General features: G+C 47.8%; 1 protein-coding gene across 7 annotated transcripts in view; it reads right to left on the bottom strand.

Annotated features, from left to right (window-relative positions):
• LOC129813209 (autism susceptibility gene 2 protein homolog) overlaps nucleotides 1–27,160 on the bottom strand; it is a 407,283-nt gene that overhangs the window by 3,331 nt on the left and 376,792 nt on the right. For 3 of the 7 annotated variants that reach the window (XM_055865502.1, XM_055865485.1, XM_055865535.1), the window contains exons 5-15: nucleotides 8,962–9,529; nucleotides 6,098–6,399; nucleotides 4,905–5,137; nucleotides 3,555–3,599; nucleotides 2,388–2,483; nucleotides 2,106–2,177; nucleotides 1,906–1,935; nucleotides 1,715–1,786; nucleotides 888–1,029; nucleotides 352–432; nucleotides 26–109 (exon numbers count right to left, since the gene is read on the bottom strand). In XM_055865502.1, coding sequence (XP_055721477.1) covers nucleotides 26–109; nucleotides 352–432; nucleotides 888–1,029; nucleotides 1,715–1,786; nucleotides 1,906–1,935; nucleotides 2,106–2,177; nucleotides 2,388–2,483; nucleotides 3,555–3,599; nucleotides 4,905–5,137; nucleotides 6,098–6,399; nucleotides 8,962–9,529 — 1,725 coding nt within the window. The remainder of the gene's footprint in view (nucleotides 1–25; nucleotides 110–351; nucleotides 433–887; nucleotides 1,030–1,714; nucleotides 1,787–1,905; nucleotides 1,936–2,105; nucleotides 2,178–2,387; nucleotides 2,484–3,554; nucleotides 3,600–4,904; nucleotides 5,138–6,097; nucleotides 6,400–8,961; nucleotides 9,530–27,160) is intronic. The other 4 variants (XM_055865511.1, XM_055865494.1, XM_055865527.1 and 1 more) reach the window with 2 other exon arrangements.

Consider the following 27,160-nt stretch of genomic DNA (forward strand, 5'->3'; position numbering starts at 1 on the left):
TTGTTGTCATGGAGATGAAACTCACTTAGTGCTGGGTTTCCAAGCCCACCAAAGGCTGCTGTGCTGAGAGAGGCGAGTCCTCCAAATGAGGGAGGCCTACTGAATGGCTCTGAGGGAGGGAGAGAGAGACAGGCAGACAGAGAGAGAGTGAGGGAGGGAGAGAGAGACAGGCAGACAGAGAGAGTGAGGGAGGGAGAGAGAGAGAGTGAGGGAGGAGAGAGAGCAAACACAGTCAGCACCCTCTCTATATTGCTCCTTCACAGTGTCATTTCAATCAATTGAAATGCTACATTTTTATCTCTTTAAATCAAGTTTGACTTGACTCAGTGTACTGTGTGGGCTGCGCCTTACCTAAGTGAGGTGCAGGGGTGAGGAAGTTGCCAGGGTGGTGGGACGGGTGGCCGAACGGGCCGGCTGACGGGTGTGTAGAACCTGACACGGGAAAGGGTTGATGTAAGACATCTTCATGATAGAAAAACTAGATATTCATCTCCCTTAGCTTAGACATGTGTAATGTAGCTCAAATATTTGATTGTAGCATCATAGATTTTGAACTGAGATACAATGTAGGAAAGATAAGCAGGATGCACCCCTTTTTAGAGGCAAGAGCATTGATCTCAACATGTAATCTATAACCTATGTGGAGACCGGTGCTTTGCCTTGACATGCCATGTTAAAAATAGACCTCTCCATGGGGCCAGTGGGATTGATCTAGCTCTGTGGGAAGAGAGGAGGTCCTGGAGATATTGTGTCAATCATAGAAATACAATGACCCATGAGTGTTCCAGTCAAATTGTTCTGGTCTGAAGAGCTTTGTCCCTTCTGGTAATCCAATTTCTATGGTGTCAATCTACCTCTACCCAGGACACTAACCAACTCGCACTCACCTGCTGCTGAGAAGAGCGTGGCGGGACGCGCTAAGTCGTGGGGGTGGTGCATCGCGCCAAAGAGGCTGGGGCCGGGGGGTCGACTCAGGAACTCCGGCTTGAGCCCGAAGTCCAGCTTGTGTGGGTCGACCTGCATCTGCTGCTGGAAGATGCCAGACAGGGAGAAACAGCACATGAAAAACCCATCGCCAGCACAGCAGCAGCAGCAGAAGGGGTCTGAGAGCTCAGGCATGAAGCTGATCTCCGTATGCGAGTAAAGTAACATTTCCTAGACTTTCATTGCATATCTGCAAAAGATGGGTCAACGCGCGTGCAAATAAACAATATGTGTAAACGGCATTTACCCTCCAGTACACCAGTGAAGGTACCACAAGATGGCAGTCCTCTTATAAGACTCTCTCTCTCTCTCTCTCTCTCTCTCTCTCTCTCTCTCTCTCTCTCTCTCAATACTGTCTCTCCAGGAGGGGAGCTGGATTATACTACCAATTTAACTGGCTTGGGGCTTAGATGATAAAACATTGGGGTTTAGAGAACCACACTATAGTGAAGCACAACAGACAGTGTTTCTCTACAGTCTGTGAGTGGAAGGAAGTGCAAAGGGGCGGCAGCGTAGCCTAGTGGTTAGAGCGTTGGACTAGTAACCGGAAGGTTGCAAGTTCAAATCCCCGAGCTGACAAGGTACAAATCTGTCGTTCTGCCCCTGAACAGGCAGTTAACCCACTGTTCCTAGGCCGTCATTGAAAATAAGAATTTGTTCTTAACTGACTTGCCTAGTTAAATAAAGGTAAAAAAAAAAAAAAAAAAAAAAAAAAAAGGGGAGGTCTCACCTTGACTTTCTGCTGGTGGTGGTAGATCTGCCAGGCCATATGGACATGCATGGCACACCACTTCCCCGGTTTCTGGACAAACGCAAAACAAGAAGATATGGTTAACCTCAAAGGCAGGATTCTCAAGGACACATTACGGGATGTTTCTTTTTAGATTTATGTTAGGGGAGAGAGAACTAAAGCATTCCTACCCTGAGAATGGGCCGAAATGGATCCGTTAGCTAGAGGAGAAAAAGAGCGAGAGAGAGGGGATAGAGAGATGTGGGGGGGGGGTTGGAGAGAGAGAGGGGGGGGGGGCTCAGTTACTTTCATGTCTCTCAGGGGTTCTTAAATAGCAACTATGCGTGGCTTCACTATTGAATGAGTGAGTGTGTCCAGGCAGGGTGCTTACCCTGGGGTCCTTCTGTAAGAGTGTGTGTGGGACTGCTCCAGGTCTTGAGGCCACATCCAGTGGGTTAGAAGTCTACAGAACACAGAGAGAGCTCATTGTGAGAGGAGGTATGGGGAGCACCGTCTCTGTCTTTAGTGTGTACATGCACGTTTCCCAAGTCCACTCCCTATTCTGATAACGTATGTTAAGCTGTGTGTTGGCCGTCAGAGAGCACCCTCTACAATGAAGATGTGTTTGTCCTGGTCACTCCTTGTGTGTGTGGTGTTGGCCTGTGGCCCCTACCTTGGGCTGGAAGGCCCCCTGCAGCGAGCCGAATGGCCCGTTCGGAGGGATCACTGGAGGAATGCCGGACACGCCCGGGGGGTAGGAGTGGAACAGCTGAGAACAGAAGAGAGTAGTGAGGATGGGTGTGGTTGTTCCGACAGAGGAGAAGGACAGCAGCTGTATGAACACTGAGATGAAGGAGGGAGGGGCCATGATGACATGACAGGGTACAGGGGGGCTGGGGAGGGAGGGAACAACATGACAGACATGATGATGTCACAACAAACCCACCATAACTAGGGATCAACATCCAGACCGCCGTCAGTCAGGTAGCTACAACTGTCACTGTTCTTAGTGCCTCAAAGTGTTTAGCAAAACTAAAACAGTTACACTTTTATAATGGTACTGAAATTACCAGGTATTTACTAAGCACTAACATGGAAATTACACAGTAATAACCTATGAGTTACTTATTAGCCACTAAAACAAATCTACAGTTATTGGCAAGTCATAGCTAGTGTTGAGAGTAAAACTGAACTCTCCCACCAGAAAGAATCCTCCTATACAATCACAACGGGTGTCTGTCTGTTGAGGCTTGCATAATATACTTCCACATTAATGAACTCATTTTAAAGTGGGGTTACCCAGCCTAACGGTGGTGATAGTAGTGAGATGAATTAAGACCAAACTCTGACTAACATGTAATTGCTACTCTGATTCACAACATGCACAACAGTTGAATGCCTCTGAATAGCAGAGCAGTAATTGAAGGCAGAGGTCAAGTGTGGTGGAGACAAAAGCATTTAGCGGCACACACACACGCACGCACGCACGCACGCACACACACACTTGGTACAGCCATTGAACTAAATTGAGAATTTGTCCTATTCACTTGAATAGGAAGGGGGTTGCAATGATTCAGCCAGGTTCCATCGTGTGAATGGTACAGTAGTGAATGAATGAGCAAGCAGACAGTCGTGTTAGCAGACAGACACATTGTGATGGGTAAGACAAAAATATAGCATTCCCGGATCGCCAGGATGCTGTATTCTCTCAGAGCAGAAGCAGAGGTGGAGGCATGGGAGCTACTGTATAAATACACACAGAACCACAACAGCATGGATAGATGGGTGGAGAGGCACGTACTGAGTGTACCAACTACCCCACAAACACAGAGAAACTCACGCTGTGTCTGTAGAAGGGGTCAACTTTTGTTGGGAATTTTTCAAACTGTAGAAGGAAGGAAATAAACAGAACTAAGAACAGGGAAAGAATATTCCAGCAGCTAAAGAGGAGCTTAATGATCTACATGTCAGACTGGGCTGTTTAGTGAATCAAGAACACAGAGGAGCCATTTGACCACATCGTTATCCTCAGCCTTAACAGCCCTTTCCCTGCCTCTCGCGCTCCCATTTCGTGAGCGACTGAAGAGCTCATAAACTATGCAGCTCTGTGTATCCCTGTGTCTCATTTGGGGAGGTTTTAGTGGTTTAATGTGGACCTAGGGAATACATTTCCCCCAGTCAAGTATAAACACTTTAATGTCCTCATTAGCTGTCAGAGTGCTAGCCAATCTGCCTTTGAGGAATATCTTCAGAGCAATGTACAATACTCTGCGGTTACAGTAGGCGTGTGTGTGTGTGTGTGTGTGTGTGTGTGTGTGTGTGTGTGTGTGTGTGTGTGTGTGTGTGTGTGTGTGTGTGTGTGTGTGTGTGTGTGTGTGTGTGTGTGTGTGTGTGTGTGTGTGTGTGTGTGTGTGTGTGTGTGTGGTTAAGGTTAGGGTAAGGTTTAGGGAAAATAGGATTTTGAATGGAAATACATTTTAGGTCCTCACAAGGATAGAAAAACAAGTCTGTGTGTGTCCGTTTTCTGGGACCATGGGTGTGTCTGTGTATGTTTGTGTGTTAGAGAGAGGGCTGGTGAGCAGGCCTGTATCAGAGGGACAACACAGTGCCTTTGGCCCCAGACAAACAGCGGGGCTCCAAACCCAAAGCATTCTCCTATAATGAAAACTCAACTAACTACAGTACATGATGTCATTTAAGACAGAATGATTAAACTGGTATTATGTTCTCAAAGCTGGCCCAGAATTATACAACTCTGCCTCGGAGGCAGTTATTGCCAATTTAGCAAAAGCTGGATTCAAGTTTGGGGTGCCCAAAATATTCCAGAGAAAACACTAGAAAGAGTTTTTGGGAGAAGAAAGGCATCATTGTGGTAAAGAATGGAGAAACACATGGTTACTATTAGAAGGCACACCACAAAAAAACAATTTTCCTCCAGCAAGACTAGGACTACCTTATAGTACCAATACTGTATTAAAACAGCCGTGTTCAAAAACACTACTCTTTCCACCCCATTGTTAATGCATATACACCAAGCATTTAGAGGTTTTTGCTGTAAAAGCTTAATAAAATAAAACATCATCAAACATTGCTATCATTACACCCCCCCCCCCCCCCCCCCTCACCCCCCAGTCCACCGCCCCTCCTCCCCAAAACCCCCAACCCTCTCCGGTGTTCTACTTATCCTCACATTTCTGGCTGGGGTACGCACCATGGGGGGTGCAGGGGTTGGCATGATGGCGTGGGAGAAGGGAGTGAAGGTGTGCTGGTGGGTGTGCTGGTGCGTGTGTTGGTGCTGGTGCTGGTGCTGGTGTTGGTGGTGCTCGGTGCGCAGGTAGGGGGGCGGGCCCAGGGAGGCCCCGCGGTCGGCGCTCTGCGAGGCGAGGAAACGGTTGTTGAGCTCCTGGCGCAGCAGGTCTTGTTCTGGAGGAGAGAGAAAGGAGAGGGAGAGACGAGGAGGAAGAGGAGGAGGAAAGAAGAAGATTCATGCTCAGGACCTGTGTCTGTGTGTCTGTGCCAGATCTGTTCTATAACAGCTAAGGATAAGACGAGGAAGAATACCCATGATAGCGAAAGTGTCTGTTCCAGATCTGTTTTAAGTGAGAGTAACAATCTCCATGGCGGTGCAGTACAACCACTACAGAGGCTCTATGGTGTTAGTCACGTGTCACATTAAAACCAAGATAGAGACTCAGGATGATCCGGATGACAAGGTCCTTGTATCGTCTTCACTATGGGAGTCACACAGGACATTCCTGAACTGTGCGTGCTGCTTGAAGAGTCAGCCACGTTACTGCAATTATATGAAAACCTCAACCCCAGGTTGAGACAAATGCATTTTACATGCTTTTCACAAAAAAATGATTCTGTATTGACTGTTTTGATTTTCGGTGAGATGAACACATTTCCTTGTGAAAGTGAGAATTGCTCAGAGCGATACCGTTACTAAATCATGATCACATTTGATCACAGTTTGGCACGACAGGAGAGGGCATAAGCACTTTCATCACATGGCCTGATTGGAAAGATAGGGTGTGTTGTTTGAGTAACCAAATCAATCAACAGAATATAGACAGAGGGAAGGACAGGACGCCTGTCAGCACCCACTGCACTACGATAGACAAACACAGACGGCACGCAGCTAACACAATCCTGAGTCGTCAGTCTCTGTCTCCTATAAAGTAACACCCCGGTAAGCGTATGTCCGTCTCTCTCGCTCCCGGTCACAGTTTGACACATCTTGTGCTCCACACGCACCCATCATGCCACAAATGACCTGGTTTCTGCCACAACAGCCATGAGAATGTACAGCTTTGCACATTGTTGTTGTGGTGCAGTTCTCCTGCCTGTCCACGTGGGGGGCAGCCTGGTACATGTGCCTACCTGAGTAGGGTGTCCCAGCGGCGGGGTGTCCTCCGGGGACTGGCAGGATGCTAGACGTCAGTGGCGGAGGTGGGGGCAAGACTGCTGGAGGCGCAAACATATTGGGGTGATGGGGGTGTGGCGAGGACTGCAGGGCGGGGGGGAAGCCGTGGGGAGCAATCTGATTGGCTGGGATGGGCAGGGGGAAGGCGGTGGCTGCTGCTGCAGCGACTGAGCCGGGTGGCGGGTGATGGGGTGGGTGTGGGGACGGGCCTGCAGGGCCGTGGGGCTTGGTACCGCCCGGGGTACTGCTCCGACTGCTGCTAGAGAAAGAGAAGGTCAGAGAAGGGGAGAGAGAGAGAAGGTCAGAGAAAGGGAGAGAGAGAGAAGGTCAGAGAAGGGGAGAGAGAGAGAGAAGGACGTAGAAGGGGAGAGAGAGAGAAGGACAGAAAGGGGGAGAGGGAGAGAAGGTCAGAGAAGGGGAGAGAGAGAGAGAAGGTCGGAGAAGGGGAGAGAGAGAAGGGCATAGAAGGGGAGAGAGAGAAGGTCAGAGAAGGGGAGAGAGAGAAGGTCAGAGAAGGAGAGAAAGAGAGAGGTCAGAGAAGGGGAGAGAGATAGAATGTCAGAGAAGGGGAGAGAGAGAAGGTCAGAGAAGGGGAGAGAGAGAGAAGGTCAGAGAAGGGGAGAGAGAGAGAAGATCAGAGAAGGGGAGAGAGAGAGAGGTCAGAGAAGGGGAGAAAGATAGAATGCCAGAGAAGGTCAGATAAGGGGAGAGAGAGAGAAGGTCAGAGAAGGGGAGAGAGAGAAGATGAGAGAAGGTCAGAGAAGGGGAGGGAGAGAAGGTCAGAGAATGGGAGAGAGATAGAATGTCAGAGAAGGGGAGAGAGAGAAAAGGTCAGAGAAGGGGGGAGAGAGAGAATTTCAGAGAAGGGGAGAGAGAGAGAAGGGGAGAGAGAGAGAAGATCAGAGAAGGGGAGAGAGAGAGAAGGTCAGAGAAGGGGAGAGATAGAGAAGGTCAGAGAAGGGGAGAGAGAGAGGACAGAGAAGGGAGAGAGAGAGAAGGTCAGATAAGGGGAGGGAGAGAAGGTCAGGGAAGGGGAGAGAGAGCAGGTCAGAGAAGGGGAGAGAGAAAGAAGGTCAGAGAAGGGGAGAGATAGAGAAGGCCAGAGAAGGGCAGAGCGAGAGAAGGTCAGAGAAGGAGAGAGAGAGAGAAGATCAGAGAAGGGGAGAAAGAGAGAGAAAAAATGATACCACTTCCACATGTCAACTCTTCCCCTTGTTTATAGTAGATATGAAGCTCTAACAGACAGAAAGGTTTCACATGCCATTAAATGTTTTGTCATACCTGTGGTATATGGTCTGATATATCAACGGCTGTCAGCCAATCAGCATTCAGGGCTCAAACCACCCAGTTTTTAGTGCAATTATAAACTGGGTGGTTTGAGCCCTGAAAGCTGATTGCCTGACAGCTGTGGTATATGAGACCGTATACCACGGATATGACAAAACATTTATTTTCACTGCTCTAATTATATTGGTAACCAGTTTATAATAGCAATAAGGCACCTCTGGGGGATGTGGTATCTGGCCAATATACCACGGCTATGGGCTGTTTTCCAACCTCCGGGTTGCGGCGTGCTTAAGATCAGCCCTTAGCCGTGGTATATTGGCCATATACCACACCCCCTCGGGCCTTATTGCTAAAATAACCACCACTGGCAAACATTATAGAACAGCATCAGTGTTTGAACGCTTCTCTAGTTGAAGGGATACTTCGGGATTCTGGGCATGAGGTCCTTTATCTGCTTCCCCAGAGCCAGATGAACTAATAGAGACCATTTTTATGTCTCTGTGTTCAGTATGAAGGAAGTTAGCGGTCGTTTCATGAGCCAATCCTGCTAGCTTTAGTGCAATGAAGACTGGAAGTCTAGGATAACTGCTCGCATGCTAGTAGATACCCATAGACTTCCAGTCATTGTGCTAACACTAATTATCATTATCAAACTACCACTAACTTCCTTCATACTGGACACAGAGACATAAAAATGGTCTCTATTAATTCATCTGACTCTGGGGAAGCAGATAAAACCCCAAATTATCCCTTTATTCAGCTCCAGAGGTACATGCATAAAAAAGGAGAGAGAGAGAGAGAGAGAGAGAGAGAGAGAGAGAGAGAGAGAGAGAGAGAGAGAGAGAGAGAGAGAGAGAGAGAGAGAGAGAGAGAGAGAGAGAGAGAGAGAGAGAGAGAGAGAGAGAGAGAGAGAGAGAGAGAGAGAGAGAGAGACCAGGCAGAGAGTCTGTTGTTGTGTGTGTGGGTTTCTCCCTCTGAGACTCATGTAGCAGTATCTTAACAAGCTAAGCCCAAAAGCTTATTAGCAGCTGCCGCCTGTCTCCGTAACCACCATGTGATTATTCACAGAGGCTGCCAGACCCGTTGGCACACTGGCAGAGGGTTCCAGACACAGAGCCAGCTCCTCCCTGAAACGGAGAGTGGGGCGGCTATCCTGGAGCGCTGAACTAAAGCACAGTATGCTGCTTGACTATGGGTGGTGGAACAGCTAGCTGATCCATAGAGATGGGTAAAGAGATGTGACTGGTAGGTAGAGAGCTGAAGGCTACTATCAGCGGATGACAATGTGGGTGGTAAATAAATCCAAGCACTTATCGCTCAGCTGGAGAGGCGGTGGTTTAACTACCCTGGTGAGCGTCAGCGGTGTTATTTGGCTGGAGGGTTTCAGCGTATTACTAACTCAAGGTTTGATCTTGCCAATCATTTACACGCTGACATAAGATAAGAGTTTGAATACTCTGGATAAGAGCGTCTGCTAAATGACTAAAAATGTAAAAAAATGTAATACTTTCAGGTAAATAGACTTGGAACTCACCTGAGGCCGTTGAAGCTAAGGCTATTGCTGTAGGCAGACAGGGGGCGAGAGTGTGGCCCACAGCGTGAGGGAGGGCGATGAAGCCCGACCTGGCTCTGGCTGGGGTGGTGGGCCGGTAGGGCGGGAGACGGGGGGTGTGGGTGCAGGCTGGCAGTGGGCGGAGGCCGTGGGTGGGGCAGGGGCTCAGGCTGGTGCTGGGGCCGGGGTTGGGGGGGCTGCGAGGGCTCTTGACCCTGAGCGAGAGGCAGGACTTCGGGGATCTGAGGCCTGAGGGAAGCCTCTGAGCGTGGGGGCTGGTGAACAGGTACCTGGGCCAGACGGGAGCTGGGGGGAGATGGCTGGGCCTGGGAGGTGGGTAGGCACAGAGGCAGGGGGCGGGCAGCCGCACGGGGTTGCGGGGGTAGGGGCTGCTTGGGAGCACTGGGCGCGGGGGGAGGCACGAGGGCTTCCCTGCAGCTTTCCAGGCTCTTCTCCTGGCTGCGCTCTAGGCCTGACACCTTGGAGAGGCCCAGGCCGCCACGCTCCTGGCTGTCATTGGTGGAGACTGCATTGATGCTGAAATCTGGAACTGTGGACAGAGAGAGGGAAACACAAAAAGAGAGACGGGTCAGTACTTCAGTCACAGACACGGTTCAGATTGACTCACGCAGACTGCTCACTCCAACAAATAAGAACTCCACAAGAGCTTCCAAACACTAGACAAACTCTGCTAATTTTTACAGAACAGTCCATTGATAAAGTCCATTAATAGTACGATATACAGGATGCAAGACCTCAACAGTGCTGCTACATGGCAGGTAGGTCCTACTCAGACAGACACTGTGCTGTACATCAGCAGTCAGCTCCCTGCATGGTGTATGAGCTGGAGCAGGAAGACTAATGGAGGATGACAGTGCATACACAACCAGTAATTAACGTTTCTCTCTGGGCTTCTGGGGGCACGCATGCACGCACACACTGGCTAAATCTCTGCAGAGCTGATGACTGGGCCAGTACCCCAGGGCCGTGGCAGTGAGGCAGGCAGGCAGCCCTCTGGAGCTCCATTATAGCAGACTAAGGCCTCTGAGATGGCTCCCTCTGTAGTATTGTTGCTAGGCTGGTCCCAGGGGCCCCTGGCCTCATAGAGGAAGACCCAAGGGCCCCAGGGACTGGCCTAGCAGTAATATGACAGAGAGCCAGCTTACAGACAGAGAGCAGACCACGCCTGGTCACCTGTCTCTCCGCCTGCCTCTCTCTCTCTTGGGCTCCATACAAAGCCATCCATTACCAGTAGAATGTTAAACAGGGATTTAAGCACCAAGGCGCATGTGACACCATCATTAGGGGTCAGGCCAGATAATGCCTGGCCAGCAGCAGATAGACCAAGGGATCAATATCTATTATCTGCTGTAACAGCTATTGACCACCGCTGCTCCCCGGAGAGATGAGACAAGACATCTGTCAGCGGGAGAACACAAAAGACACACACGCTTTGCAGATAAAGTGTATCCTTCTGAACTAGCACACTTTGTCAGATCATTACCACATTTCAACATAGCCTATATCAGGGTTCACCAATTGGCAGATTTTATTTTAATAAGTGTTCTGAGCAACAACATAGACAAGTTCATTTGTATGTTTTGTTTTTACATAATAGACTGTAAAAACAGCAGGAAATCCGCTCCAAGTGATTTTCATTGTGGAAGTCTGTTCAGAAGTATTCCCACTCATAATAGAGTGATACACTGTATGAGATCGTATACAAATGTAAGCAAGGTTTGAAAATAGTATGCTTTTGTCAAATATATTATCTGTTTGGCGTTCCAGTCTAGAAATGATTTGTAATTATGTTCCGGCCCCCTGACCATCCGCTCAAGAAACTAAATGTCCAGCGGGTGAATCTAGTTGATGATCCCTGGGCTTTATAATACCTATTAAATACAACGGGAAGGTCAATCCAGCAGAAAAATCCTCCGCAAAATGTTTGATTCTAAAACGTCAACCAGGCCACAATAAAATGTGCACAATGTCTGTTTTCTGTAGTCTAATATGGTACTGACTCACACCACTCAGGCTGGCTCTAACACACACTAACACCAGTCAGTGTCCGTCTGTATTCAGACCAGATCCATGCCATAGTCCACGCCAATCTGCCCCGCTCGCCCACGCCATCACCTTCTACAGAGGCTCCTTCTAGATAGAAAACATGGCTGGCGTAAGAGATGGACAGATGGAGGGCGAGCTTCCTAATTCTCCATCCCCCCCTTTTTTCCCCCTGAGGTCCCTGGGCTTGTTTTGACAATGTGCTAATAGGAAACGTTGAAAAGAAGGTGTCTCTTCTCCTCGTAATGAAGACTCCCGGGCCAGGAGGAGGAGAGGAGCAGAGGAGATGTGTACACCTCCTCCCATGAGAGGTCATTTGTCAGTCTCCTTGATCCCTGGAAACAAATACAAGAACTAGCCCTGCTGTTTTCCTATCCCAACATGTCATTATCTTGTGTTTTTAAGTAGTAATGGGGCAGTGGGCCCATGAATGTGCTGGTTTATGTCACATTAGAATGGGGAAGAAATGAATGAGGCCTGTTGGAGGTTATTTATTCTTACGGTTTGAGGTGGTGGTGATGCCAAGGGCTGGATTTAAGGCTCAGGGGAACTGAGGGGCCTAGAGCGGGGTCAGCCGGGTGGTGGGCGAGCAGAGAAAAGCAGAAAAGCCATTCATTAAGACGGGTGTCTGGGGACAGAGGCGAGGGGTTTAAGAGCACCGCTCATTATCCAGGGGTGAGCCCCCTGTAACCCCCTCTAACCACTTACAGAACATTAACTACCCTCCCACTGCTGCCACTGGGACTACATTAGACGAGGGGGGTATGGATGTTCAATAAACAACATAGAGAATGCAATACTAGGAAAAGGGGTGAGTGAGTGGACTAGCATTTCAGAATTTATTTTAGATCTGATTGCGACAACCGCACCCTCCCTCTCTGTCGTGTAGCTGGAGACTGTCCTGACAGATTTATAGGGGTACAGATCTCTGGGGGTACAGACCTCTGGGGCGTCCCAACACTCAGTCCCTGTCCCCTTCTCCCTGTCTCTCTGTCCCATTCCTCCCCTAAATAGCCCCATCACACATTCTTAACCCACACGTCATCCCTTCACCCACAGGATCCAATGGAGTCAGGGGTTACATCACTTCAATCCACAAAACCATTGCAGCAAACAGCCTAGCTATGAGCTATCGGCTCCAAATGTCCGGATGGACATCCTCACTACGTCTGTCTCTCTGTTGGCCCGGGGATAGCCTAGTCCCAGATCTGTTTGTACGGTCTTACCAACTCCAACTCCTAATGTGCGACAATGCTCATAAGAGTTGACAAGACAGTACAAACAGATCGGTCGTCAGGCTAGCCCAGGGATAGATTGTGGTCTGAGACACACAGTGAGGGAAGACAATGATGAGAGCTGAAGTGAAGCTAAGAGGCTATATATCCTTATCCAAACTCCATGATGCAAGAGACAGGAGCCTCAGAGGACACCAAACTGTCCAGCCTGCTCAGTGTCGAACTCCCAGCATCCAACAGTCGTTAGCAGCAGCAGCCGGTGTGCTCCAGTGATGCTGAGGCCTACTGAGTATGACCCTCGTGGTTCACAGAGGACACAAAACATTCTCATTGAACAAACATAACTCTACAACACTTAGGGTTCAAAGACCAGAGATAGCAAGCTAGAAGGAAGGTGATGATTTTCATTTAACCGTTCATTTAACCATCCATCAAGCCAAGAGCTCGGTTGGTTAGAGTAACTAGAGAGTGCTGTGCTGTGCTGACATCTGTGCACCTGTTGAGAGGTGGAAGGAAACAGGTGCTACTGAAAGGAAACACGCTGCCAGGAAATGTGGGGGAAAAACTGAGCCAACTCTGGTTAACCCTGCTTTGTCTGAGAGAGAGAGAGAGAGAGAAAGGGGGAGAGGGAGAGAGTGGGAGAGAGAGAGTGGCAGAGAGAGAGAGACAAAGAGAAAAAGGGGGAGAGAGAGTGCAGAAGGCGATGCAACAGCAGGTAACCTGTGGTGCGTGCTGCACCATGTTGCAACACACCTGCTCCTTCTTCCCTCTGTCTGTTGGGGGAAGGGGAACCTAAAAGACCGTGGCCATGACTCTGCGGTTTCAGGAGGATGGTAAAAACAGCCCACCTTGGGAGAACCGCTGACAACCATAATCCCAGCTGTCACAGCTGACAGAGACCTTCAAAGGCCTGGACTCACCCCCCCTCCCCTCTTCTCTCTTTCTCCATTTCTCTCCCCCCTCCCTCCCTCTCTCTCTGTCTCTCTTTCGACTCCCTATATCTATCTCCTCTCTCTCTCCCTTTCTCTCTCAATGCCTTTCCTTTTTCTTTCTCTTGGCATCATTAGCAGATTCTGCCCCACTCACTCAGTCAGTCAGTAACATTGCTTCAGGGTTAACACATCACTCTGCATCCTGCTTAGAGTTGCAGCCAACCAACGCAACTTTCCGCAAGGACTGCAATGCACTTCAGGGATCAGTCACAGTCATAAGAAACAGATCAATGCGGTCTAGACAAGATCGTGGGCGTTTTCTCTCTCCATTTCTCGCCTTCCAGCCGGTCCAACAATTATGCACTTAAACAATGGTTGTGTTGTTTCGAGAGACTGCCGCTCTTTTCCCCCCCGACACCTTCCATTTCCAACCACTCCCCCGCTCCGCCTATCCCTGCTTCCTCCCTCCAAAAACAGACAAATAAAATCCAGGAAAGCTGTTTCAAATCAATTAAAGTACATACAGAGCTGAATACCACCGACTACAGCCCGGCCCTCCTCGAAAAGAAAATTACATTTCGCATTTGTCTTCTGTGTAAACATGAATTATAATCAGAGACCCCATGCCGAGGGGTCTGGGGAGAACTCAAACTACTCTGTGTTTTCAGTTGCACTCTGAATCATTTATTCTACTTCAGAAACACTATTCTATAAGACTTATGAAATGCCTTTCCTATGCACTTCTCAGTAGTTGGTATCAGTGACATGTATTCATGGTTGCCAAAGGAAAACAGGCTTCCCCCCAAAAATTACCAAGAAAAATCATATTTTATTAATTATGTATTTTTCATCTCTGTATTTCAGAAATGTCCTAAAATTCGCAATAGACTGACTGTATCTCACCGGAGAAAGAATCCGAACGGACGAAACAGCACCCGTCTCAGTATGTGTAGCTCATCTATCTGATGCTGTCTGGTCAAAAAGAGTATGACACTGTTGCCACCCACAGCGTTGAATGCAAGGGAAGCCAATGAGCAAGTCAATACAAGTCAATAACACAATAGAAAAAACAAGAAACTCTATATACAGCGTGTGCAAATGGCGTGAGGAGGTAAGGCAATAAATAGGCCATAGTAGCAGAGTAATTACAATTTAGCAAATTAACATTGGAGGGATAAATGAGCAGATGATGATGTGCAAGTAGAAATACTGGTGTGCAAAAGAGCAGAAAAGTAAATAAAAACAATATGTGGATGAGGTAGGTAGATTGGGTGGGCTATTTACAGATGGGCTATGTACAGCTGCAGCGATCTGTTAGCTGCTCAGATAGCTGATGCTTAAAGTTAGTGAATCGTTCCAGTTATTGGCAGCAGAGAACTGGAAGGAAAGGCGGCCAAAGGAGGTGTTGGCTTTGGGGATGACCAGTGAGATATACCTGCTGGAGTGCGTGCTACGGGTGGGTGTTGTTATCGTGACCAGTGCGCTGAGATAAGGCGGAGCTTTATCTAGCATAGACTTATAGATGACCTGGAGCCAGTGGGTCTGGCGACGAATATGTAGTGAGGGCCAGCCGACTAGAGCATACAGGTCACAGTGGTGGGTGGTATAAGGGGCTTTGGTGACAAAACGGATGGCACTGTGATAGACTGCATCCAGTTTGCTGAGTAGAGTATTGGAAGCTATTTTGTAAATGACATCACCGAAGTCGAGGATCGGTAGGATAGTCAGTTTTATGAAGGTATGTTTGGCGGCGTGAGTGAAGGAGGCTTTGTTGCGAAATAGGAAGCCGATTCTAGATTTCATTTTGGATTGGAGATGTTTAATATGAGTCTGGAAGGAGAGTTTACAGTCTAGCCAGACAACTAGGTATTTGTAGTTGTCCACATATTCTAAGTCAGAACCGTCCAGAGAGTAGTGAAAACGGTTGAAAAGCATGCATTTGGTTTTACTAGCGTTTATGAGCAGTTGGAGGCCACGGAAGGAGTGTTGTATGGCATTGAAGCTCGTTTGGAGGTTAGTTAACACAGTGTCCAAAGAAGGGCCAGATGTATACATTTCAATCAAATGTATTTATAAATCCTTTTTTATATCAGCAGATTTCAAAGTGTTAAGCAGAAACCCAGTCTAAAACTCCATAAAACCCCAATGGAGACGTAGAAGCACGGTGGCTAGGATAAACTCCCTAGAAAGGCAGGAACTGGCTTCCCCAGTGGTTTTCCCCACATACCGCTACAGGTTGGTATTCAGACTTACCTTATGCAGTCGCGTAACGGGCTTTGCAGGCGCGGTTCGCTTGCGCTGGCTGAATACAAATCTCCCATTTTCTGGCCAACAGAGTTTTCATTCAATAGAGTTTATTACATTTATCTTAATCTATCCAGTTAATTCAATTTTTGTCGACAGACTCACTAGAATACATAGAGAGAACTGGTTCAGAACATTAGGGATCAATGAAAGGAAGCCATCTAAATATATGCACATTTGTCTCGGTTTCAGCACCAACTGGTTTAAAAATACTCTGATCTTGTAGATTATTTAGACACATTTTAGGGTTAGGATAGTATGTATGACTCATAAAAAACTGGTTTAGAGAGCCTTTCCGCACTAAATATGTTTTATTCATCCTAAAAGTTGCATATCAAGTTAAATCCATTAAATATTGGAAGGTGAAAAAAGGTGTACAATAAGGTTTGAACAATAGGCGAATCCTATAAACCTAACCTAATCCTCATGAATCATGGAATCCTATAAACCTAACCTAATCCTCATGAATCATGGAATCCTATAAACCTAACCTAATCCTCATGAATCATGGAATCCTATAAACCTAACCTAATCCTCATGAATCATGGAATTGTAATGACAACGATCCAATCGTGAACCGTGCGCCAGGCTCCAGGTTTAACCTGCTATGTGTCGTCTAGGTTCCATAATGATTCAAATAAGCTACAAGTCCCAAGTTATTGCACAACGTTAACCTAATATGATCCACTAATGCTAGTGACCCTCAGGAACAACTACACGGACGTGACAAAGAAAGAAATGTAAGCAGAATGGAATGATGCAAAACGTAGGCTACAAGTTGAAGGAAACTAACACTAAAGATATAGTTATAAATGTATGTTGTTATTACTGAGTGTGACTCCTGACAGGGGCTAATATTTTACATGATACAAATGGTCAAATAAAGCTGAGAAAAGCCTGGGCATATAATTAAAACATTATAAAGCACATAAATCAACTTGGTAGGTTCGGCGCTACAGAAGCCTGTAGCTTGGGTCTCCAAATTTCATCCCCACAAATTATGATGGCATACAATGAAAATGTGGTATAACGACACAGGTATTTGTAGCATACTTCACGGTGGAAACGGGGCCGCAATACAATATCATGTTGATATGAGTTTCAGTTTGCTGCCATATGAATGGTTTCACATTAGTCTCCAGGGATCATAAGGAAAGAAACAAGAAACTAGTTGCACTTTCAGCTTCGTATTTGTTTAGACAGCAGAATTGGGTTCTAATTTAGCACCAAGTGATCTAAATTTAGTGCCCTCATTTCCAGCTTTGTGGACTGGTGTTTCCCCGGGGCACCCTGAATCAGTTAGTAAGAGTAGATGTGTTTATTTGTTCTTAATGAAGACTGTATTCAAGGCGAACGGCAGACATCGTTAACACCTCCCTCTCATATGGAGCAGGAGCAACAAACAACCAGACAGCCTCATACACTCCCAAGCCTCACACAGAGCCACACTGGCCCCCAGTCCCAGCTAAGAACCCCTCTGAGCCGACACACACACACGCAGTCTCGAGCTACATCTCTCAGGATACCTTACTTCTTTGAGCTCTCTGCATCTCTCTCAGGACCCGCTCTTTCTCCAGGAGCTCATATTAGCAGACGGCTGCTGAGTCCAACTCCCCCACTGAGCTCTCTGGTGCTCCTAAAGTACTTCACTATGTTAGACTATAGGGAACCCTGGCGCCACAACAGCCTATCCAAGCTGAGAGAACACTTCCTGTTTCGAGGATCAGCATCTGTAGGACGCAGTACTGTACTACACTTTTGTACAGTTACATATCGCAATATTACATGGATACTTTGACTCCAGGTATCAATAAAATAATATATATATACTAAACAAAAATATAAACGCAACATGCAACAATTTCAATGATTTAACTGAGTTACAGGAAATCAAATTCAATAGTCCCTAATCTATGGATCACACATGACTGGGCAGGGGCGCAGCCATGGGTGGGCCTGGGAGGGCACTCATTGGGGAGCCTGGCCCAGCCAATCAGAATGAGTTTTTCCCCACAAAAGGGCTTTATTACAGACAGAAATACTCCTCAGTTTCATCAGCTGTCTGGGTGGCTGGTCTCGATCCAGACGATTCAGCAGGTGAAGAAGCTGGATGTGGAGGTCCTGGGCTGGCGTGGTTACATGTGGACTGCGGTTGTGAGGCCAGTTGGATGTACTGCCAAATTCTCTAAAACAACGTTGGAGGCAGCTAATGGTAGAGAAATAAACATGAAATTCTCTGGCAACAACTCTGGTGGACATTCGTGCAGTCAACATGTCAATTGCATGGTCCATCAAATCTTTTATTTCAGCTCATGAAAAATGGGACCAACACATTACATGCTGTGTTTTATTTTTGTTCAGTATACTGTATATAGTGTATACTATTACTTATTTTTTTGCTAGGTAGCGTTAGCTAGCGCTAGTCGGCTGGTCCTGCACCGAAACGTATTAGATAGTGAGCCAACATGTTTTCAGAGGTTCTATTTTCATGACTGATCAAAAATCATTTTCTCATGCTCTCTCATTCCTCTGCAGCAGACATATAGTGAGCAATATGTTTGGAACATCAAATCGCAATAAAACTGCAGTATCGAATCGCAATACATATCGTATCGGCATCTAAGTATCGTGATAATATCGTAACGGGAGGTCTCTGGCAATTCCCAGCCTCACTACACTTTCACTGCTGCTTTAAAGTCAGACAGATCACTCAAATGTTTACAAGGCCAACCACTGTAAGCCAAAGAACTCGTAACTTGTACTTGTAATATCAACTTACTGAAGTCTATGTCAGTAACCTTATCAGAAGGCAGTTGGTTGGCCTAATCTCGTGGTCTGTGCCAAAGCAGGCAGCCAGAGAATCCCGCAGACAGTATCATCCCCTCGGCTTTAAAGACTTTAACGGCATTAGAGGGGATGACTGTGGTAACACCGTGCCTCTGATTCCTTATCCTCGTCTCTAGAGTGTCCTGGAGCACCCAAAGCTATGTGCACACTTCACCCAGGCATGCATGTCCTACATGCCCAGGATGGGGGCCCGCTGTTGGGCCTGACAGTTATGGAGGGTCCCCTGGCTGGCCCCTGCTGGCCTGGCTGTGCTCCGTTATGTCAGCAGGGCTCTAAATGCAGGGCCAGAGGGGGGTTACACCCCGCTGGGTGCCCAGAACTGTTAAAGCCGTGGGTAAGGAAGAGCACAGGACAGCTATTCTGGATATGCGTCTTGGGAAGAGTGTGACATGTGTTGTGTTGCAGTGTGAATACCAAACAGATCCATGCATTCCTCGGTAGTAAGGCACACCCCAATATTAAGGACCAGCGATGATGATCAGGCAAAGGGCAAGATGTGGAAAAGACATAAAAGCTGAAACTGTAACTCATGTAATCCATCAATGTCATAAATGAAAAATGAATGTAATGGACACGGATGTCATGTAAGTGGATATTCCTTGATGTGTGTATTAGTGATAACGTGTGTGTGTGTGTGTGTGTAGTATTAGCACTGTGCGTGTGTGTGTGTGTTTGTACTTGTTAATATCAACTTACTGAAGAGTCTATGTCAGTAACCTTATCAGAAAGCAGTTGGTTGAAAGTATCACCCCCTCAGCGTTAAAGACTTTAAGAGCATTAGAGGGGGTGACAGTGGAAACACCATGCCTGTGCTGTGTGTGTGTGTGTGTGTGTGTGTGTGTGTGTCTGTGTGTGTGTGTGTGTGTGTGTGTGTGTGTGTGTGTGTGTGTGTGTGTGTGTGTGTGTGTGTGTGTGTGTGTGTGTGTGTGTGCGTGTGTGTGTGTGTGTGTGTGTGTGTGTGTGTGTGTGTGTGTTGAGGAAGTTAATTCCCTGGGTGAGAGAGTGAGGCTCTCCTCTCATCTCCTCTGATTCTGACTGATGATATAGCTGTCATTCCCTGGGAGTGAAAAGGCATCAGCAATCTAGTGTAATTGGGCCTATTAACCCACTGACTGTTGTTCTAAGCTCTTGGGACAGATGCATGGCCATGCGAAAGGCCTAGTGGCCTGAGGGGCTCAGAGGACAGACACTCACACTGCCAGAGAGAGAGGGAGGAAGGGAGGTAAAGGGAGAGCACCGACAGACAAATCCGACAGAGAGATCCAGAGCAGGGAATGCTCACTCACCCACCTTGCCTAACAGTTTCTATTCACACATATAATCTCTTGACACAAACGATCAGTCTCAGTCCTCATCATCGTAATGCAGCCATTACCATTACCAGCCTTCTGAGAGTCAGCCACCCACAGTTCAATTCTGATTACTCCAACTCATAACGGCTCTGTCTGGTGGCTGCCTGCCTGTCCACTTCTCACTCCAGCAGCATATGGGATATGTGCTGGCTCCACTGTTGGCAATTTTAACACCGCAGGTCTGAGTACGCTGCCCCCCCCCCCAACCCCTCCCCCCCCCCAGGTGTGAGGATGGAGGGGTGTGGGGATGAAGTAGGAAGACGCTGGCCTCGGTGGCAGTAGTGGGTATCTGATTTCCAGGCCCGGTGGTGAGGACAGTGTTCATCCTTTAGAGAACAAATCTTTATATATCCCATGGGGGGTGAGGTCAGGCTCTGGGGCTGGGAGGGTAACTGGAGGGGGCTGCTAGCCTGCCACAGGGCCCTGATGATGGGCACACTGGCACAGGTGGTGGTGCCCACAGGGCATACTGCGACTGCTCTCCTCTCGCTAGGGGGCACTGGGCTAGGGGACTTCCCTAAGGGGGGCAGAACCAGAAGGGGTTGGATGTTCTCACACATAGAAATAGGATGTCAAAACATTGACTTGAATGGGAATGTCTCGGGTCTAGTAATTATATTTCTAGGTTCTCACACACAGCATGGCCTGGCTGACAGATCTATAGATCTCCAACCTGCTGTGAAATAATACCATAATCACTGCCACCATCACACTAAGTGGATTACAGTGCTACTTACTGGCTGTCACAGTGGAGTATAACTACACCGCAACACAGAGCAGCTGTGGAGCCAAAGAGAGTGTTGGACCTGAAAACAAGGCAGCTGAGATGTCTCCTTCAAGGCCCTGATATCTTTGCAAGTGAGGAGTGAGAGATGGTAGGTGGCCCTATCCCTCTTTTTCTCTCTCTCTGTAAACCTTGTATCTCTCCTGGGAGAGAGGAGTTGCTGAGAGAGAGGCCCTCACCACCACAGAACAGTCCAGTCCTGTCAGTCAGCGGTGGGCTTTACCTCTCTAGCCACCCATGACGCTTCTGTCACTCCTCAGCCCATTCACAGCCTGGACCCCAGAGACAGACACCCAGACTGAGACAGGACAATACACCTCCATTACCAGAAAGCAGTCTGAGGGTTCAACTCCGGTTATAGGGATGTCCTGTCTTATCATTCTCGCCATTAGTGTAATTCCAGAAGCTGCCAGTTGACTTTTACCACAGCTGCATTTTCACTGCCTCAACATGAACAGTTAGGTGAGATCCCAATCACAACACAGCCTGTCATGTACTGTTCACAACACAGCCTGTCATGTACTGTCCACAACACAGCCTGTCATGTACTGTCCACAACAAAACTGTAATGTACTGTTCACAACACAGCCTGTCATGTACTGTCCACAACACAACCTGTCATGTACTGTTCACAACACAGCCTGTCATGTACTGTTCACAACACAACCTGTCATGTACTGTTCACAACACAGCCTGTCATGTACTGTCCACAACACAACCTGTCATGTACTGTCCACAACACAGCCTGTCATGTACTGTCCACAACACAGCCTGTCATGTACTGTCCACAACACAACCTGTCATGTACTGTCCACAACACAACCTGTCATGTACTGTCCACAACACAACCTGTCATGTACTGTTCACAACACAGCCTGTCATGTACTGTCCACAACACAACCTGTCATGTACTGTCCACAACACAACCTGTCATGTACTGTCCACAACACAACCTGTCATGTACTGTCCACAACACAACCTGTCATGTACTGTCCACAACACAACCTGTCATGTACTGTCCACAACACAACCTGTCATGTACTGTCCACAACACAACCTGTCATGTACTGTCCACAACACAACCTGTCATGTACTGTCCACAACACAACCTGTCATGTACTGTCCACAACACAACCTGTCATGTACTGTCCACAACACAACCTGTCATGTACTGTCCACAACACAGCCTGTCATGTACTGTCCACAACACAACCTGTCATGTACTGTCCACAACACAGCCTGTCATGTACTGTCCACAACACAGCCTGTCATGTACTGTCCACAACACAGCCTGTCATGTACTGTCCACAACACAGCCTGTCATGTACTATCCACAACACAGCCTGTCATGTACTGTCCACAACACAGCCTGTCATGTACTGTCCACAACACAGCCTGTCATGTACTGTCCACAACACAGCCTGTCATGTACTGTCCACAACACAGCCTGTCATGTACTGTCCACAACACAGCCTGTCATGTACTGTCCACAACACAACCTGTCATGTACTGTCCACAACACAGCCTGTCATGTACTGTTCACAACACAGCCTGTCATGTACTGTTCACAACACAGCCTGTCATGTACTGTCCACAACACAACCTGTCATGTACTGTCAGCTGGGTGTGTACATTCAAAGACATACACATGAAAAAGGCTTCTGAGTTTTAACTTGCAACATGTACTTTCTGTCTGTCGACACTAAATAGATACAGCTATTAGCTATTAGTATCACAGTAACAACTTATCTGCCTCTCTCTCTTGCTCACACACATATCTCTGAAACACACACACACACACACACACACACACACACACACACACACACACACACACACACACACACACACACACACACACACACACACACACACACACACACACACACACACACACACACACACACACACACACAGAGAGAGAAACCCTACCGGTCTACAGGTCCAACTGCCACCTCAGTCGTGTGCTTTGTCCTGCCATATGTCCTCTATGTGTCTCTATTCTCCTATTCTCTGCAGACAGACCAAGGCTCCTCCAGCTCCACAGCCCAAATGGGTTCCCAGCAGCCTGTCAGCTTAGACCCAGCCCAGCAGGTCATACCACACACACAACCATGGGGGTGACCCACCCAGCCCAGCAGGTCATACCACACAGACACAGCCACGGGGGTGACTGCCGTGTGTCCTTAGAGCAGGGCTACTCTAGCAGGGCAGACGGCTCCCTCTGTCTTTCTCTCTCTCTCCAGCAGGCAGCACAGAGGGGCGTTTAAACTTGGCTCGCCTGTGGTGTCGAGTAACAGTCCCCCCCCCCCCCCCTCTCTCATACTCTCACTCTCGCTCTCTCTCAATTCAATTCAATTTAAGGGCTTTATTGGCTTGGGAAACATATGTTAACATTGCCAAAAGCAAGTGAAGTAGATAATAAACAAAAGTGAAATAAACAATAAAAATGAACAGTAAACGTTACACTCACAAATGTTCCAAAAGAATATAGACATTTCAAATGTCATATTATGTGCAAATAGTTCAAGTACAAAAGGGAAAATAAATAAACATAAATATAGGTTGTATTTACAATGGTGTCTCTTGTGGCAACAGGTCACAAATCTTGCTGCTGTGATGGCACACTGTGGTATTTTATCCAATAGATATGGGAGTTCATCAAAATTGGGTTTGTTTTCAAATTCTTTGTGGATCTATGTAATCGGAGGGAAATATGTGTCTCTAATATGGTCATACATTTGGCAGGAGATTAGGAAGTGCAGCTCAGTTTCCACCTCATTTTGTGGGCAGTGTCCACATAGTCTTCTCTTGAAAGCCAGGTCTGCCTTCGGCGGCCTTTCTCAATAGCAAGGCTATGCTCACAGTCTGTACATAGTCAAACATTTCCTTAATTTTGGGTCAGTCACAGTGGTCAGGTATTCTGTCACTATGTACTCTCTGTTTAGGGCCAAAGAACATTCTAGTTTGCTATGTTTTTTTGTACATGTTTTCAATGTGTCAAGTAATTATCTTTTTCTTTTCTCATCATTTGTTTGGGTCTAATTGTGTTGCTTAGGGGGCTCTTTTTCAGGTCAATTTCTCTGTAGGTGATAGCTTTGTTATGGAAGGTTTGGGAATCACTTCCTTTTAGGTAGTTGTAGAATTTAACTGCTCTTTTCTGGATTTTGATCATTAGCGGGTATCGGCCTAATTCTGCTCTGCATGCATTATATGGTGTTTTACGTTGTGCACTGAGGATATTTTTGCAGAATTCTGCATGCAGAGTCTCAATTTGGTGTTTTCCCATTTTGTGAATTCTTGGTTGGTGAGCAGACCCCAGACCTCACAACCATAAAGGGAAATGGGTTCTATAACTGATTCAAGTATTTTTTGCCAGATCTTAATTGGTATGTAGAATTTAATGGTCCTTTTGATGGCATAAAAGGCGCTTCTTGCCTTGTCTCTCAGATTGTTCACAGCTTTGTGGAAGTTACCTGTGGCACTGATGTTTAGGCCAAGGTATGTATCGTTTTTTGTGTGCTTTAAGGCAACGATGTCTAGATCGAATTTGTATTTGTGGTCCTGGCAACTGGACCATTTTTGGAACACCGTTATTTTTGTTTTACTGAGATTTACTGTTTGGGCCCAGGTCTGGCTGAATCTGTACAGAAGATCTAGGTACTGCTGTAGGTCCTCCTTGGTTGGTGACAGAAGCACCAGATCATCAGCAAACAGTAGACATTTGACTTCAGATTCTAGAAGGGTGAGGCCGGGTGCTGCAGTCTGTTCTAGTGGACTCGCCAATTTGTTGATATATATGTTGAAGAGGTTGCGTCTTCAGCCAGAGGGGTGTGTGAGAGTAATTGGCTGGCTGCAATTAGGGGAGTGACGGCTCTAGTCGACACACTGACACCACCTGATTGCAGTGAGAGGGAGAGGGAAAGAGAAAGACATGCCCCAAGAGAGCCATCAGTCTAGCCCCTCTATTAAAAGTGGGGGAAGGAAGGGGCTAACAGTGTCTATATCAATGATTATGACTGGGGCTAAATCTGTCTTACAAAAAATGTTATGCCTCATACAACATATTATGTAGCTCCTTTTCATAAGATAACTATTGTTGGAAGAGAAAACTAGTGTGTGTGTGTGTATGTGTATGTGTGTGTGTGTGTGTGTGTGTGTGTGTGTGTGTGTGTGTGTGTGTGTGTGTGTGTGTGTGTGTGTGTGTGTGTGTGTGTGTGTGTGTGTGTGTGTGTGTGTGTGTGTGTGTGTGTGTGTGTGTGTGTGTGTGTGTGTGTGTGTGTGTGTGTGTGTGTAAAACGCTCTCTCATTACCCCGTGCTCAGGTTTCAGAGTGGCTGGATTACCAGAACACCCAGGATGGAGGACAGCGAACACACAAACCCTGGGCTGTTAATGGTCGCCCTCCCCCTCCCTGCTTCCTGGACAACCTCCCCTCCCCCTCCCTGCTTCCTGGACAACCTCCCCTCCCCCTCCCTGCTTCCTGGAAAATCTCCCCCTCCCTGCTTCCTGGAAAACCTCCCCTCCCCCTCCCTGCTTCCTGGACAACCTCCCCTCCCCTCCCTGCTTCCTGGAAAACCTCCCCTCCCCCTCCCTGCTTCCTGGAAAACCTCCCCTCCCCCTCCCTGCTTCCTGGAAAACCTCCCCTCCCCCATGCATGGCCTGCTGATGTGTCTGTAAACCTATCTACCTATTTATCTATCCACCAGCAGCACCCAGGGAGGGAGGGAGCCAAGTAATTGTGCCACCCCAACTCTGTTCTCTCTCTAACCCCCCCCCCCCCCCCCCCCCCCCCCCCCCCCCCCCAGAGCCCTACCACAACCATTTCCCATTTAAAAAAATAACACCGCAAATTAGCGGCTGGATCTGCGAGTGGGCAGATTGGGTCGGTGGGGTTTGATGCTGATGAACTCTGGCTGTGTGATCGCTGCCTTCTGAGCCTAGAATGTCAGGGGGTTAGATCTGAACTGTTTATTTGAACTGAGCTGAGCAGTCCAAACAGAGCTACCTCGCTCCTCTCTCAACAAGCCCCTCAGCTAGGGTGGGGGGGTGAGTAGCCCTATATTCCCCCTCGAAATTGCGGCGGGCCCCGGGGTAGGATTACGTTACGGTGGACCGGTGGGAGGGAGGGGGAACAATGCGGCCTCTGTTGCCAGGGCTTCCTCCTCAATCCTCAATTCTCAGAGGGAGGTGTGGGGTTCCAAACGGCCCCGCCGGGCGGGCAGGAGGTGTCAGGGCTGGCTGGGGGATTCATACATCATAGCACTGCATGTCAGAGAAAGAGAGGGGCTTCTGGGACTTTGGGAAGGGCCTCCGCCTCGTTCTCCTCGACTTCACCTTCACAGCCCAAGAGAATCCTCAGAACAGCCCCAATGAAGTCTCAACGCAGCCCCACTAAGAGCTAAAACAGACCAGGATCTGACACCGCGGGCTACGGCCCGTTGGCTTTGCTTTCCCTTTGAAAAGGCCTGAAAAAGAGGCACTTCTAAGATGTCGGCATTGGGACGGCGGTGTTTACACAAAAATTTGACACATGGAATAAAGCGGGAACACTAAAACCCCGAAATCAAATAGCTCCCGCTAGGAGCGGCCTGAGCAGAGCGGAGCGGAGTAATCTTTAACAGATGGCAACGATCCGGGGGATGTTGATGTGCTTCAGAAGACATAAAATCCTGGCCAGAGATTGAGAGGGAGAACCAATGGGCCTGCATGGTAATAAAATTGAACATTTCACAGTTCATTAGACCTTGCTTATATCAAATACACATGCTAGACTTTCTTTTCCAATTTATATAACTAACTTTACACACATACTCGCATAACCTACCACAAATGAAGCATGCCCTCTATGCCCTCTCTGGAAACACATGTAGGCCTATCTGGGTCAGGTTTGTGCTGCTAACTAACAGCACAGAGGTGGAGGTTGTGGCTGCTGGGTTAACACTGTAGTCAGGTTTAATCCGACTGACCCTCGGGCCCTTGCTTTGAATCCTGCATATTTCTGAGTCAGAGAAGAGAGAGAGAGAGGGGGAAAAAGCTAACTTCTTCTCTTGGGGGAGCAATTAAAGCAATGCTTTCATCAACCTGGCCAGATCCCCCCTCACCCTCTCACTCAATCTCTCCCACCAGCTTGGGCACCAGCTGTGTGTGTCTCCAACTTTATCCTCAGTCTCCAGAGTTCAGTGTTTACTGTTTCAGCCCCCCTTAACCTGTAACCCTGCCCGTCCTCTAGGACCACAGGGGTGGGCAGGAGAGGGATTGAGATGGGGTATCCCACCCATGTGTTCTGCTTCTCCCTCAGACTGTTCACAGCGGGTCCCTGTCCCCCTACAGAAACACAACCTTCCATCTCTGAACCCAGATGGCTGTGTGTAACGACAACATTGCCTGGGTTCCACTTCCTCCAGGCTGATGGGTCCAAGTAGACTGGAGATCCCATATCTCAACCAGGGTTATACAGGGACTATGGAGATTTCCATCAGGTTTAATGCACTTCACACAGGAAACTGCTTCCATATGAAAGAAAATGCTGGCTGCCCAGACACACCAAAACCCCTAAATGGCGTCTCCGTTTCTCTAAACTCCACACAGCCTCCCTATGGGGCTTGCAGTACAGTACAGCACTGGTAGGCTACATTTACTAACAGTCTTACAGCGGGCCTAC

Source organism: Salvelinus fontinalis, chromosome 2 (genome assembly GCF_029448725.1).
Source record: "Salvelinus fontinalis isolate EN_2023a chromosome 2, ASM2944872v1, whole genome shotgun sequence".
Taxonomy (NCBI): Eukaryota; Metazoa; Chordata; class Actinopteri; order Salmoniformes; family Salmonidae; genus Salvelinus; species Salvelinus fontinalis.